The sequence below is a fragment of the Mauremys reevesii genome, linkage group 7 (assembly GCF_016161935.1).
Source record: "Mauremys reevesii isolate NIE-2019 linkage group 7, ASM1616193v1, whole genome shotgun sequence".
NCBI classification, from domain to species: domain Eukaryota; kingdom Metazoa; phylum Chordata; order Testudines; family Geoemydidae; genus Mauremys; species Mauremys reevesii.
The window spans coordinates 61,725,657-61,741,284 of NC_052629.1; the positions used below are offsets into that span (position 1 = coordinate 61,725,657).

A 15,628-nucleotide genomic window follows, 5' to 3' on the forward strand; every position below is an offset into this window, starting at 1 on the left:
ACGTCTGTTAATCTATAAGGTGCCACAGGACTCTGTGTCGCTTTTTATAGGAACATAGGATTTGCCATAAAGAATTAAATCATTGGTCAACCAAGTATGGTTCATCTTGCCTCTGGCTGTGGTGGTATGTTACACACTGATACATGGTACTTCTGAAGAAGGCACTCTCCCCAACAGTCATCTTTACCATCTGCATCAGATGGTAAAGATAGGAAATAATCCCTATAATTTTATGTGCCCCTTACTTTAGTAAGCACAAACTGATATTGTGAATTATAGAGAAAGAGGAAATAAATTATTATTCAATTTTAGATTTAGTAGCTGATATGTATGAAACACTATGAGGAAAAAAACTGGGAGGGAAATGAGAAAAAAATCCAAGTTGTTACTAGAAAATCATGACTCTTGGAATAAACTTTACTGGATAATTTCATTCAAGAGCAAATTCATCAGACTGTTAGAAGAATAAAACATATTGTTTGTAAAACATACATTTGATAGAATCCTAATGCAATTCACAAATAATATATCTCATTTCACAGTATATCATTGGTTCATGTCTCTTTCTAATTAATTTTACAAGACAGAAGAGCTGTTTGTGAACTGAGTTATCTTTTTATAAAACTCTTTGGACATGAAACTAAGAAGTAATAACAGTTCGGATCTATCTCCAAATCTTGCCAAGTCCAGTTCACTTCATAAGAAGTCATATTCTTACCTAATAATTAGATGCAATGCTTTCCTTGTAAAGGAAAGAGAAAATAAAGGAATTTTTTTACTTAAAGACTTTTTTGTAATAGAATATAGTAAAAAAACACAAAAACCCACAATTCTGAGCATTGCTACAATGAACGTATCACCCATTTTACCTATGGCACCCTATAAGATTGAAGTCTGTCTGATAACAATTTAGCGTTTGATTGTGCAGCATGCACACACACCAAGTCCTGTCCAAGTTAATATCAGTATTTGTTGGTACAACTGAAGCCAGTCAGTGTGGTGTTATCATAACTGTAGACTATGAGAGAACTTGTGTTTAGCCTGAAGAGAGCTCTAATTAAAGTTCTCTAGCCCTAAGTGCATTGTGTTGTTTGCCAGACTCAGGCTGGCTGCTGACAACTTGAATCTCCTCTTCAGCCATGAAAAGAGCTTCTTCTGTATTCATTTTGATGTGGAGGCTTTAATCTAGCTGCCACTTCCAACACATTTTATCAGCTCTGAGAAAGGCTTTTTGTTTATTCCAACTGGCAACCCCTTTCTCTGAAAACAAGGCTTCAAGTTGGGCTAATATCGAAGATCCCAAATTCAACTCTACTCTGCCTCATCTCTAACTTCACTGATATGTGCGTGATAACCAAGCTCAGCCCAGAGATAATGAACTTTTGCTGTTAACCTAAGGTTGTCATTAGTCAATGTTTTTCAAGATTAGCTGGCCATCACTATATTCATTCTGAGGGCACTCTTGGCCTCTAGTGTTTCATGTTGCAGCCTATTGTAAACATATAAACACATAGTTCAGTAACAAAAAATGAAGTTTTAGAATGATCCATAATGAAACCAATAAGGAAGTACATTGAAGACTGACATACTCTCATTGTAGCCATTCAAATATAGTCAGATCCTCAGCTGGTATAAATTGGTGTAGTTCTGCTCCCTTCAATGGAGACAAGGTGATCTGTGGAGGATCTGACCAATAACATATTATCAATCACTCCAACCCTCCCTTTGCATTGTATTCACCAATTCAAATGTGAGTAATCTGTGGAGTAAAGACTCCCAATTTACTGGGTTTTTTACTACCCACAGCACTTTCTAGAGTGATAGTTTACCCATCAACAACATTTTTCATACTAAATTCACAAAGTGTTTTAAAAGCACTATTTATAAGCAGCTTCACAATCCTGTAAGTTGCATAAATATTATCCCCATTTTACAGTGGTGAAACAAAGAGGTTCAGTGACGTGTTCAAGATTACAAAACAAGTTGGTGTCACTGCATTAACTCCTGATTTGAAATTCTGTGTGCTAATCACTAGCATTACCTGCCTATTATAATACAATATATCACTGTATCATCCTATAACTTAATTGAGCCACTAGTGTTGCTCTGGAAATCCTGTCTATAGTCCATGTAATATTTTAAGTCCAACTTGCATATTATCATCAGTGAGAAATAATTATTGGCTACGTTACATAAACGTTTTTAAGTAAATTCAGTGTTAGGGAATGGGTCTAAACTGATGGCGATGGAAAGTAAGATTTGTCCTCTGTTTGCCAAGAAGTGCGATACAGTTTATGGATAGCAGCACTACAAACTGCCTTACACTACTCCACCAATTAGCCCCAACTCTAATCAGGAAAATAGATGTACAGGTAAGAGGGAATTCAGACTCCATGACCATTCAGGCTTTAGCTGTAACTAAACAACAGTGCAGTTTGCAGCATGTATAGCAGTCCACTAGGAACTGCACTCAGATCACTAATTCTTATGAACAAACAATCAGATCCAAAGCAGTCAGAGTTAGCCAAAAGAAAAGCATAGCTGTATAATTTTTACATTTGGTCGGAGGAAGAAAAAGGGAGTGTTTAGATTTGTGGGAAGAAGCACCAAAGCAGGGTCATATGGTGAGGTGCCTCATTATCAGTGCCATACTTGAAAGATTCACTTCTGTTCTTGCTGTTGGCTTGTAACATAATGACTGAAAATAATAAGATATTAAATGTTATCTCAAAGAATAAAAATGAAACACTAATCCGAGGGGAAATATTGATTTTTCCTCATGCAACCATAATAAATTACCATGAAGTTTTTTGCTTTTGCTGTAAACTTGCCTAAACCCTAGAAAATAGCAGAAAGAAGAGAGAGAGCCCGTTTTCAAGCCAGTGCTTTCCATTGCACATCCTGACTTTCAGACTCGGTATGCATCCTGTTTTTATGAATGAGGTCCAAAATGTTTACCACCATTGTCTAGCACTGTAGAATATTAAATAGTCTACTCTACTCACAGTATATAAACCTATAACATTTCCATGAAGATATTTTGTCCAGAACACATATATTGCTATTGCTTCAACAACCTTCTAAAGGGCATGTTAAACGTAAATGTTATATATATATATATATATATATATAAATAACCATCTCAAAGGAAAAAAACAGTGTGACTACTTTTTTTTTTATGGTGCAAACAAAATATTGTTATACATGTTTGCATTTACTTCTTTTGTTGCCCTTTTGGGCCTGCTGAAGTTTAAATTTACAAGGAAATGTTTCTAACATCAGTAAATGCTCTTCTAAAATATGATAAAAATGCTGCTTCAAATTATTTTGCGGATATTTAGTGACTGAAGAATATATCCATCTGTTAAATGGTTATTTGTCTGTGGCTCAGAATGTGGACTACTTTGACAAGTTGTCTCATCTGGACGCTCTTATCCTCCTGGAGTTAGAGAAGATTATGTTTTTCTCAATACCTGTATATTGAAAAGTCCCCATTATAAGGAGTTAAATGCATACACAGAGTAGAATGGACACCTAAAACGTTTATTTTTTTAGAACAGATTCTTGCTAAACGCTATTGTTAAATTAAACAAAATACCTGATCCATGACTTACAAAGTGGCTCAACCTAAGCAAACCAGCATACCTGCACTATCTCAGATCTCTATGCACCTGCTCTTATTTGATTAGCGAATCTCAATGAAAGCCTCATGGTGAGGGTTTTTTTGCTCAGTTTAACTATTTACAAGATTTAGCTGATAAAACAGCCCATGCTTTAATGAGTCTCAAAGTTTAATGATGGGCAAACCTCAAAGAGCTGGAGGAGTGCACAATTTGGATAAACAGAAAAATGTTCAGATACTCATTTAAACATCTTTATTCTGGTCAGCCATTCGTCAGATCAGCCCCTATGTAAGAGAACTCTAGGATTTCCTGGTTTTTGGTCAGAAAGGAAATGCCAAACAAACTCCCTCTTCTACCAACCATTTTTTAGGATAGTAGTTTTCTGTTGTCACCACATACAAGTGCTCACTCATGGTACTTGGGGATAAAATTCTACACACACACACACACACACACACACACACACACACACACACACACACACACACACACACACACACACACCTACTTTTTTTGGGGGGGGGATGGTGATTTTGTTTTACAACAAAAGGAAACATTTCACCAAATTTTCCCAAGCTTCTAAAAATGGTTGGGTTTAGCATTGAAGTTCAGGGTGATTTTTAATTTTATTCAAACCATTTCTTCCATTCATAAAGGAAAACCTTCCTGACAAAAACGCACAAGATAGATACAACACGGGAGCTGAATGCCTTCATCTTGTCCTTTCAAAGAATCTGTGTACACAGGAACAGCATAGCAAAGTGAATATCATATTTAAAACATATCTGCTAATTTCCACACGCTTACATCAAAAAAGCTGCTCATATGTTCCTGACAGACGAGTTGCTGCATAGAAAATTGCTAGGAGCATGTAACATGCTGCTGCGGATACCCCAGTTCTGTGAGCCACTGTGTTACCTCTCTGACTTAGCAAGTGTGTGTTTTCTTGGCAATTAGATTGTGTGTCAGCTCTCTGCCACACCAGTCTGTCTTCCTCCCCTGAAAACTCCTCAAGGCTTTCTCAGCCCAAAGCTCACCTAGAAGGTAACAATCAATGAACTCCAGCCTCTGAACTCCTCAGAGATGTTTCTCTGCAATGCCAACCCCTTCCACTGTGCATTCACAAAAGATATTAAGTTTGCTCTGTTAAGGGGTCAGTACATTACAGCTTATTAATTTAACTGGGGAAAATACACCATTCCCTTCAAACACAGCACTGAGTTGGTTTATGGTAAAAGTAAAACAAGTTTACCAACAAAAGAGCATGGATTAAATTATATCAAGTAGCAGACATAAAGGTGGCTACAAGCAAATAAAATTGAAAATGTGTCTTAAAGTCTAAAACACAATCTAGCACGATATAGTCTTTGTTCAAGATGGTTTCTTTTACCCTCATTCTCCTTCCCCTGGCCAGGATCCATCACAGAGATTAAATCGATTGGTTTCTTCATCTCCTCAAGGTGAAGGATAAAGATGGAGTCTCAGTCTGTTCCTTATATTGCCAGGGTCGGATTTACACCTTGCGCACCCCTAGGCACAGTATTTTCAGCACCTCTCTGCCTACAGCTGACCTTCTGCAGCACTCCTTTGCCCACAGACCACCCCCCCCACACTACCCAGCACCCCCGGCACAGCCCCACCATAACTTCCCAGCACCCGCCACAAATCCCCTGGGAGGGGAGACTGTCTTCTGGGCTGAGCAAGGAGCACTCCAGAAGGCCTCATGCGGCTGTCTTCCCCTCAGCCAGCCCCACGTCCTGCTGGGACCCGTGAGTGGCAAATTTAGATTTTAAGGTGCCCCTAGAATGCCAGCACTCCAAGGCATGCGCCTAATGGGTAATCCGGCCCTGAATGTCTTTCAAATCAGGAAGCCTCCTGAGGAGTCAGTCTCCTGTGTCTCTCTGGAGTACAGTAGTCACATTAATTCTTTATTTCTTGAGTTCAGGATCGGGATACCCCCGGGATACCCCCCACTGGCTTAGCTTGATAGCTTTGTTTACTACTTCAGGTAAACCCACATTCCTTTGTCTAAGATAGACCTGTTTATCACCTTTACCTAACCTAGGCTGTCTGGTTTTAAACATGCTCTAGTAACATCACACAGAGGGATGTTACCTGTGAACATGTGATTTACAATTATATTAATTAATCAGTGTGTTATCAGCTGTCATATGATACCTCACAAAGCATATTCTGTATGAATTTTACTGCAGTAGTGTGTAGGGTGTGAATAGAGGGGTGCCTAGAATCACAGAGCAAGCAGAAGTCTGATTGTCTCTCTCTCATAAAAAGCAATGAATGTCTACCGTATGTTTAAGTAATATTATAGTTGTAACATAAACCAATAAAAAGCCAGGAAATTTGAAACTAAGGCTGACAAGCAGTTCCTGCTTTATGTCATACAGGACATCATAGGATGGGGGTGGGCATATAGAGGACTTGACAATGGAAAAAATTAAACTATTATAATTAAAATTTAACTTTGAAACAAAAACATATAATATGTTACTGAATGTATGTATTACCTACCTAAGAGACAGTGCCTTGGATAATTTTGCACTTTGACTTATGTGTATTTCAGCTTCTTTAATTCAAACTCACACTATAAACTAGATGGGTATATCTGGACACATAGGAGAATGAAACAGACACAGGAATAATGTCCTATGTGGGTGGGGGAAGGATAGCTCAGTGGTTTGAGCATTGGCCTGCTAAACCTAGGATTGTGAGTTTAATCCTTGAGGAGGCCACTTAGGAATCTAGGGCAAAATATCAGTACTTGGTCCTGCTAGTGAAGGCAGGGGGCTGCACTCGATGACCTTTCAAGGTCCCTTCCAGTTCTAGGAGATAGGTATATCTCCAATTACTATTATTATTATTAGATTTTAAAGTAGTAAGCTATAACTTTATTAACTTTAATGGAGTGCAGCAATCCCCCTCTCCTAAATAAAAATAAAAATGAGGCATTTACTTGGGTCCAGTGTGGTTTTAAATGACAAAGAAAGAAAATTAAAATTAAAAAATCAGCTATGGCTCTTTCAGGCTAACCTCTGGGATTCAGCCCACATTTCAATCCTCTTGTCCTCCCTCCACGAGACTACCTCTGTGCAAAGACTTAAGGTCTCCCCTTTTTCCTCCACCAATTATCTCCTCAGTTGGCCTCTTACTCATGTTACTTCTGGGAGCTAGTCTCTTTGAACCTCACTTGCCACAGACAGAATTATGAATTCCACTTCTAAACATACAGCTTTAAAAATCTTGTCCTTACTTCCTATTAACTGATAACCAGGCCTACAGAATGCTTGTTACAAGGAAGGCCAAATAACCCACTGGACGTCTTGCCAACCTTGTCATGAAGAAGAGAATTCCTTCTGACTCTTCAACCTGGCAATCTGCTCAGTCCTACACTCTCTTGGAAACACAGTTCAAATCATACCTCCATTAGAGTGCAGACCAGCCACCACAGCAGAATGGCTACTGCACACCTTTAGGTTTTCACAGACAGCTGGAGGAGAGAGGGAGGTACTGAAAACATGGTTATTGCTCCCTCACTTTCATATGCAGAAATTCAATTAATTTTTTAAAAGACAAAAATAGGTACTTTGACCACTACTACTGTATGCATGGGGGCATTTATAAAGATACAGGATCAAATGCAGCAGTACTAACTCAGATGAAAATCCTGTTGAAGTTTTAACAAAGTAAGGATTGCTGAACATATTATTTACCCTATTAAAATCATACCGTAGGCATACCTATAATGTCCTATTTATGGTTCTTAGGGTGGTAGTTTATTGAAATGCTTTTTACTCTGGCTTACAATCTGTTTAGTTTCTGGTTGATGTCTTTTTGTAGTTATATTTTTCTTAAGGTTTAGTCTAGGAGAGCACTGCATGCATACAAATATTATTTATTATGGAAAAGTAAATGCTAATGAGTTCTTTGAGCTAATATGGTCTAGGGTAAATGTGTATTTTGGTTTGTACACTACATTTGAAAATAGTTATTTATTAACCACTGAGGCCAGAACACTTTCAAGGCCGCTATCTCTCTCTTATCTGTCTATATTCATCACCACAGGAGGTCAAATACTGTAGATGGATTCTAAAAAGGTCTGGATAATTTTATGACCAATAACACCAATTGCAGTTATGCATGCTAAGATAAGTGTAACCAAATCTCATGCTTCAGGGCTTAAGAAAGAGGTTTACCTCATACACAGCTTTAAACACTAGCCCGACCGCACTATTGGGATTTACTTATTTATTGCCTTTCTTTCAAGATTCATATATTGGACAACGCTAGAGGCAGGAAATTTGAACTGAAGAAACAATTACCTGATTTGGTAGTGGAAATTTTAAGTTCCAAAACTAGTGGATCGTGTGCTGACAGAACACAAGTGGCTTGTTTGGGGTGCAAGATAGATCTATTATGCAGTATCAGTCCAGTGGCCACAGACAACTATAAAATGTGAAACTCCTTAGAGACTCAACTTTTTGTGTGCAATAGCTAAATTTACAAACTTCATTATGTCAGATGCTGCTGTTGCCTGATTTAGAAAATATTTTAAAATACTTACTTTATTTACTTGTCCACTTGGTTTTCCTATTTTTTTTTTTTAGTTCTATCCTATTCTATATTCTTTTGCTGCATTCTTCACCCTAGTATCTGGGGCCTTAAGGAGCACATTCTTCTACAAGCATAAAAAAAAGTATGAAGATATCTAATTTCAATACTCCTTATGCTCAGACATGACCAAAAATCCCAAACCCCTTCCCTTTTGTCTTTACAATTTAATTTTATTAATATTCTTATTAAAATATTATCAAAAAACACAGCTGCTTCTAAGCTATTAAGTCCTTATATGGGAAGTTTTGGCCCTGAAAGAACTTTTACAGATGACTTCTGAAGCTGGAAAGGCTGCCGCAGACCTTCGCTACAGTGGGCGCCAATGGTGCCACTATAGCATCAGAAATGTTTAGAATGGAACTTAAAATGTTTAAATGACCAACATGTTTTTTCACATCTCACATCAATAAAGGAGATTAATCTGAGTTTACATGATTTATCCCACTGTGAAACTGGCAGTTGGACAGTAGTCTCATTCAGCCATGTTTAGTTCTGCGAGTCAGTGAGGCCTAAAAGGAGGCACTGGGCAACTCAGAGCCTTCATTCACATGCTTGTTTAAAAAACAAAATGAAGTTTATGGCATTTAAGGTTTAAAACAGAGTGACTAGTAGGAGAGATACAGGTTAAGGACTGTGGTGCCCTGACATAACTGTCAGTGGGGGTGGACGGTGGAGAAGGATGCACACTGACTGCTCGTCTCTATCCAGTGCTTTCAATTCTTCACTTTTATAAGCACCCACAATTTATTTTTTTTCCCCCTGATTAATGTTAGGGTTATGATCCTGGCTCTCAGAGCATACTGCCTCTGCATTACTGTATATTGAACTTCCTAATGTCCAGGATATTTATGCAGTGGTCCAAAGTTTTCTATTTCACCTTCGCAACAAGAATGAAGATACTGTAGAATGAGTGAAAACAAGTTTCAGAGAAACTAGATGCAGTGACCTTTTGAGGCTATACATAATCAAATAAATATCACAGAAACCTTTGATGATTTTGAGCAAAAGCTTAACAGCTTTATAGCTGATTCTGGATTCCAATGATGGGGAATGATAAGAAAGAAGTTATTTTTGTAAAATAGATGCTAATATTAATAAAAAGGTGCTTTCAGCATAACAGCAATATGAACAAAGTGCATCAACTGAAAAGACTGATGGCTCACTTCTTTCTGCTATCATTTCCTAATGCTATCAAGGAAACACATGAAAATAATTCAGGCCTTTCCTGAGACTTGAAAATTAGAAATATAAAAATACTTTGCACTTATAAAAAAAATAATCTGGCTTTTTTATTTGTATATCAGTGTAACTTGTATATCAGATTTAAGTATGATCACCCCAATGTTACACATGGGGCAGGAAAGCATTATGGCCCAGACTGTTAAAGGTATCTGGACACTTAAGTTCTACTGAAATCAGTGGTTTCAATCAATTAAACCACAGTTGTACCACTAATAGGTTCTGCTATAAAAACCTATCTTTTTTGTTCTAATATTTTTGCTGAGGTATTATCTTCTGGTTTCAGTTCAGTTTGGTGTACACACACACACTTACTTTTCACTTTAAGTTGCAGGTTCAAAAAAATGCACAAATCTCAAAGCTAAACTTGCTCAAAACTACAAAGCTTTGCACTTTTTCTATCAGAGATCAACCCAAGTTTACGCACACTGAATGTGGACTGAGCCCTAAAAATTTTCCAAGGCTTAAGGTGAAGTCCCATTTCAAATTACCGTTTGGCAACTTGCCATCTCAGTTATTCACAGGCTGATAAATGTTTTGCTTGAATGAGTAGGACCCTTAGAAAGATCTTGTTTTGAACACTTTTTAAAGAAATCTATGACATTTTATTTATTTTGTGTAGGGTAACTCAGGTTCCTATGAAAAACACCACCTCAGTCTCAAATATGCTGCATTCATTATTCACCTACAAAAACGTACTATTTAATTTAGGTTTCACAACAGCAGATGTGTATGCCAGGTGACTAGCCTGATTCAAGTCATAATGAACTCATATTATATCAAGTAAGTATTCAAATGTCGCCCACCCAGGACACTTGCAAAGCTTATCACTTACCTCATAGGTGGCCAAGATAATATTCTCCCTCACACTAAACAATAGTTCTGCACATTTTATGTTTCCATTAATGATTATTACAAACATGGAAGTATTCCAATCCTACTGAGGATAATCACATGACAAGTCAGAACATTTAATGCGAGAGGCCCGTAACTGGCGCTATCATTCAGTTCTAACATCAAACGTTCCTCCATGACACCCAGATAAGTAAATTGTTTAAGCATTACATTGTTAATTTTCATTTTTAGTTAAACAGGCAGCGTTTATAGAAGGAAAGATTTCACCACCACCTGACAAACTAGTGCAGTGCATTCTATATTGTTAAAAGTATCTGAAAATATGTCATACCTCCATCAATATTTATCTCTCTGGTCAAAGAAATCTTGACACTGACCTCAAAAAAAATACCCGGACTTTTTAAATTATTATTCTGGTCATTAGTACAAAATGAATGGACATCTGACCCCAACATCGACCTGCAGCATCAAAAAATTAACTAATTCCCAAAAGCTAATATGAAAATTTCTGATATGCAGTAGATAAGTGTTTGGAATTTGCTAAACCACATGAGATAAATTGGGCAAGTGCAATGAAAAAGGTTTTTACAGTCAATAAAAGGGATATGGTCTTCTGAGATCATCCTTTCCACTTCAGTTTCAAAATTCACATTTAAAAAAAGAAAATAGTATTTAGTATAAGTGGGTAAATTCCTGCAAGTAGCTGGAGTAGCGTAACTTAGGTCAACTTACTGCGGTAGTGTAGACAAGGGCGTAGCGTGCTTGAGGCATGTCCACAAGACATAATACAGATGTGGTAAACATACACCTCAGCTAACATACTTGTTTTAGCATGAGAACGAAGCCTTATTCTTATTAAGGACAGGGACTAAGGTTGCTAGATTCTTCCAAGTTCATTTGAAATGGCTTCACTGTCAGAACCTGTTTGTATAGTTCACGGGCCATTAAAAGCTTAACATGGAACTAGCTTGGAATAAAATCATTTTTCCCAATGGTTGAATTTCTTTGAAGTACTCATAGTCCTGGTTTGTGTTCAAATAGTTCCACCGAGTGCACCAGAACAGAAAATAGGACTGAAGTCACAGCTCTGATTCCTTCCAAAGAATTGATGGCAAGAAAACTAGTTTTTCCCTTGAAAACCTGGGATAGAATTATTATATTAACCAAAATAGAAAATGAGACAATTCTTATTAACTAGAGGCACGAATAATGTAGTAAATCACAACCAGCCAGAATCTAAAATACACATGCCTGCAGAAGATTTTAAAATGATCCTCATTTTTTTTTCAGTTGGATTAGGGAGCTCAATTAACTAAAAAAACCCTCCCCCAGCACACCAACCAGATGAACCGACCTTCCTGATTATGCAGGGTAGGCTCAGCCAATCATGATCACAGGAGAAATACTGTGTAGCTTTCACCATGTGCCCCAAACAAACTTCTCTTCAATTCAAAATGCACCCTGAATAAAATTTGTGGATATGCAGATAGATAAACACAGTTTGTAGAGGAAAACAAGTTTTTACAGGACAGTGCTGGTTCCCAAATACAGACTGCATTGGACCTCTGAAGAACTGTTGAGGTGTTCTGTAGCTAGAACATTTTCCATGGTTTTTGCACGAATGCAATGTTGCAGATATTTATACACATAAAAAAAGTCTCTCACTAGCAAAAACTGAAAGCTAACTAAAATTAATTACATCATCATCATAATAATGGGTACAATAGGTACTGGAGAGGAATAGCAACTAAAATTTAATAGTAATAAACCTGGAATTCAATCAAGTGCAAATAGCCTGCTAAATACATTTGTTATCAAAATTTGCAACAAATGTAGCACTAGCTACCTTCTGAACACATTATTTCACTGTTTGTTCAATAGTTGTGACATTTCAAAAGGCAGTAAGTGTAGTGTAGAGAAAGTCTGCTTGAGAAAAGGTGTTGGTTTCATGTACACCAGTAGCATCAATTTCAACTATGATATACTTATACACTGCAGAGTAAACAGCTAGAAAAACACGAAGACATAAAGTGTTAAAATATGGGTGACACATCATAGTTTTATCCTCATCACATTGCCTCTAGGACACTTGTGGATAAGATGCCAAATCAGAAAGCAAGCAAGGGGAATGTTAGCTCTATCTTCCCACTGCCTGCCCCACACATTGCTATGCTGTTAGGTGATATACAGCCTCTTACTTTAAGGGGTCTTATGAGTGAGTGAAAGAGAGAGCTTTTACTAATGAAGGGATTAGGAGGAAGCAAAATGGGGGGATTAAGTGCAAAAATGCGTAGTTGAAAAGTACTCTCAAGAGCAGCCAAGATGTCTTTCATGGAGGAAACGCATAAATAAGAACCTAGATCCACTGATCTTTTGATATAGAAAATATTCTTAGAAATCTATCTGCTCTGATCAATCACTTTTGCTTCTCATAATAGGGACATTGCTGTTTGGTCTTATTTATACGTTCCCAACATTGGTTTCCAGTCCTAAAAACTGGCATGTGTAATTAGTATTACTGTATCAATTTTGTTTTGCTTGGTTATGATCTGAACATTTGGCTGTTTCAGCTGAGTTTGAATTCTGAGATTTGCTCAAATCCAAAATAATAATGCCAAACTTTGGAGTTGTGATCCTCTGTAATCAGAACCCCTCCAAAACAAGGTCAGCCAAGTCTCCACAAAACTCAAACCCACATTTCACAGATCTCCAGTCCCCACTAAATTAGATAAATTAGTTGTTCCATTTACTTATACTGGTGAGAGGGAATTCAGTACTGGGCTCTCTGTCCCACAATTGACAGCATATATTCCAATTAGCGTCAGTTTCAGAGGTGGGTTGGGTAACCAATACATCTTACCCACAGAGAAACTATAAGCACAAGACTCAATTACTCCCAGTTTGTGTTGGAATTGAACAAGTCACCCGGAGATGAAAGGCTCCTTATACCATTATCAACCCCGAAGCCATCCAGTTTCCTCCTCAGTTATTAAATAGTAATCTAACACAGTTGTGACTTCACCATCACACTCTAACCAATTAGGTTAACTTGCCCCAAGAAATACTTCCATTGGCCAGGGACTACTAGGCCATGCAATTCACAGGTGGCCTTTGACATTATGGATGTGAATTATTCTCCAGTTAAACTTCAGTCTTCTCCTGGGAGTTATTTTCCCTAATCTATGTTTGAGCCTCCATATCATCTCTCCCAACACCACAGTAAGAGCTCTGCTGTAGCGTGTATTTAGCTGAGAAGGCTCTGATGTCTCACTGTTTGACAAGTCAGAGAAGGTACTACCAATAACTTTGATCTGGACTCCATCCCCAAATGTGACCCTGTCTTGTATGTGCTTCTGGATCTGTGCTCAGTCCCTTTAGAAATGGCTGCTGCCATTGACCTTTTGGACATTTAGCATGGGAAAGGGAGCAGAGAAGTTCAGGGGAGCATACAAGATGGGGAAAGGTACAGGGAAGGTGACAAGGAGAAAAGAGAGTGGGACTACTAAGAAAGCAGTAAGATACTAGAGAGCTTACTGGAGTATTTGAACACCACTGAGTGGGAGGATGGTACAAGGAGCTCATTGAACATGCACAATCGACTAAGAATAGTGTCTCATTCTGAAATCTCAAGTAGAGTTGAGCTTATTTTTAGGGGCAGAGCTCGAGGGAGAGCCATACTCCCTCTCTCCTCCCAATTTGATCCCTGACAAGTACTTCCCATGGGAAGGTGCCAGCCAGGCTCCTCTCCCATCCCAGTCTGGTGCCACCAGCTCTGCTCTAGGAGAAGTGAAAGCTTGGACCCACCTTCCCATTTAGGAGAAACATCACCACCATGGTTGGATAAAGAAACATGGAATTAGCCCTGTCTCAGTGCTTTAATGGGGCACTGGCCAACAGCCATAGGGACTGTCCTGTAACATGCACTAGCAGAGTAGAAGTCCCCTGTATGCCATATACCACAGTGCAGACTAGCAAGTTTATATTTAACTCATTTTAACACATTTTTATCTTCAAGACGTTTTGAAGCTGTATCTCAGCACACTACCAACACACCAGACCCTAATCATAAATCCAATATAAATTTAAATGTGCTCTCCTAAAAGGAGATCTTTGTGTGGGGAAATGCAAAATTCTGAGAGCATGTGTGAGGTTATTGAGAAGAGGACATATCCAGTCCATAAGGAAAGCTGTTGCTCTTAAACACCAGTAAAGAACAATGTAATTCTTCTTTGTACTACTAAGCTTCTTAAAACACACTTTTGGCATTCAAACAACATAAAGAACAGAGCTATGCAGTTCTTACTTTACATACAGACTCTCCCATTCACAGCCAGTTACATGGAAAGGGAAGCTACGGTGTGTTATGGGAAGACTTCCTTCTGAGTCGGATGACAGTCTTCTGCAAAGAGGCTGTTTTAGGCAGAAATTTACAAGATAGGAAGGAACAACAGCATATACATCAATAGACAAAAAGCTACACTGTAATCAAAGTTACTGGGTTGACTGTATTAGAATGAAAAACTGTACCTACATCTAGTCACTCATTACACCGAGCTTAGCGTTACAAGTAAAACAGTAATTTGCAATCAGTCTTAATCACAGTTATTTTTCATCTAGCTTTCTTCAAATGAAACAAGAGTATAATTATATATAGTGTACTTATACACGTACAACCATGTTATTTTTAAATATATATGACCATAGACACAGGTCAGTACAGATATGTACGATCAAGTACACCTCTATCCTGATAGAACGCGACCTGATATAACACGAATTTGGAAATAACGAGGTAAAGCAGCAGGGAGCCCTGGGCCCTTTAAATACCTGCCCAAGCCCTGCTGCCAGAGCTCCAGAAGTGATTTAAGGGGCTGGGGCTCCCCGCAGCGGCTGGAGCACTGGGCCCTTTAAATCACCGCCGGGGAAGCCAGTCCAGTCCGGCACAGCGTACCGGACCAAACCCAATATAATGCGGTCTCATCTATAAGGCGGTGAGATTTTTTGGCTCCCGAGAACCGCATTATATCGGGGTAGAGGTGTACATCTATGGGGAGACTGGCCTATGGGCCAGAGAAGAGGAATAGCATTCTGAGTTCCAGTGTTCTTTCCCCATATTCCTATTATGTCATTGCATGAACTGGGTCAAATTGTTTAGCTCTATATTTTCAAGAAATCAGAAGCGGTGCACAGTGGTGCTTGTAGGCTTTGGCTCTTTTGTCTGCACAAGGAAAGGTCTATTTTGAAAGATTTAGGGGTGCTCATTGGCAGATTGAAAATCAGGC

The 15,628-nt window shown here is 38.4% G+C and overlaps 1 protein-coding gene across 3 annotated transcripts in view; it reads right to left on the reverse strand.

Moving 5' to 3' along the window:
- Window positions 1–15,628, reverse strand: part of LRMDA (leucine rich melanocyte differentiation associated) — a 970,675-nt gene that overhangs the window by 319,090 nt on the left and 635,957 nt on the right. The window contains exon 6 of one of the 3 annotated variants that reach the window (XM_039482148.1): window positions 2,565–2,698. The exons of the other annotated variants lie outside the window; for them this stretch is intronic. Within the exon in view, the coding sequence (XP_039338082.1) occupies window positions 2,618–2,698 (81 nt within the window). The 3' untranslated portion in view covers window positions 2,565–2,617. Of the gene's footprint in view, window positions 1–2,564; window positions 2,699–15,628 lie in introns of those variants that run through there. 3 annotated transcript variants of the gene reach the window in all.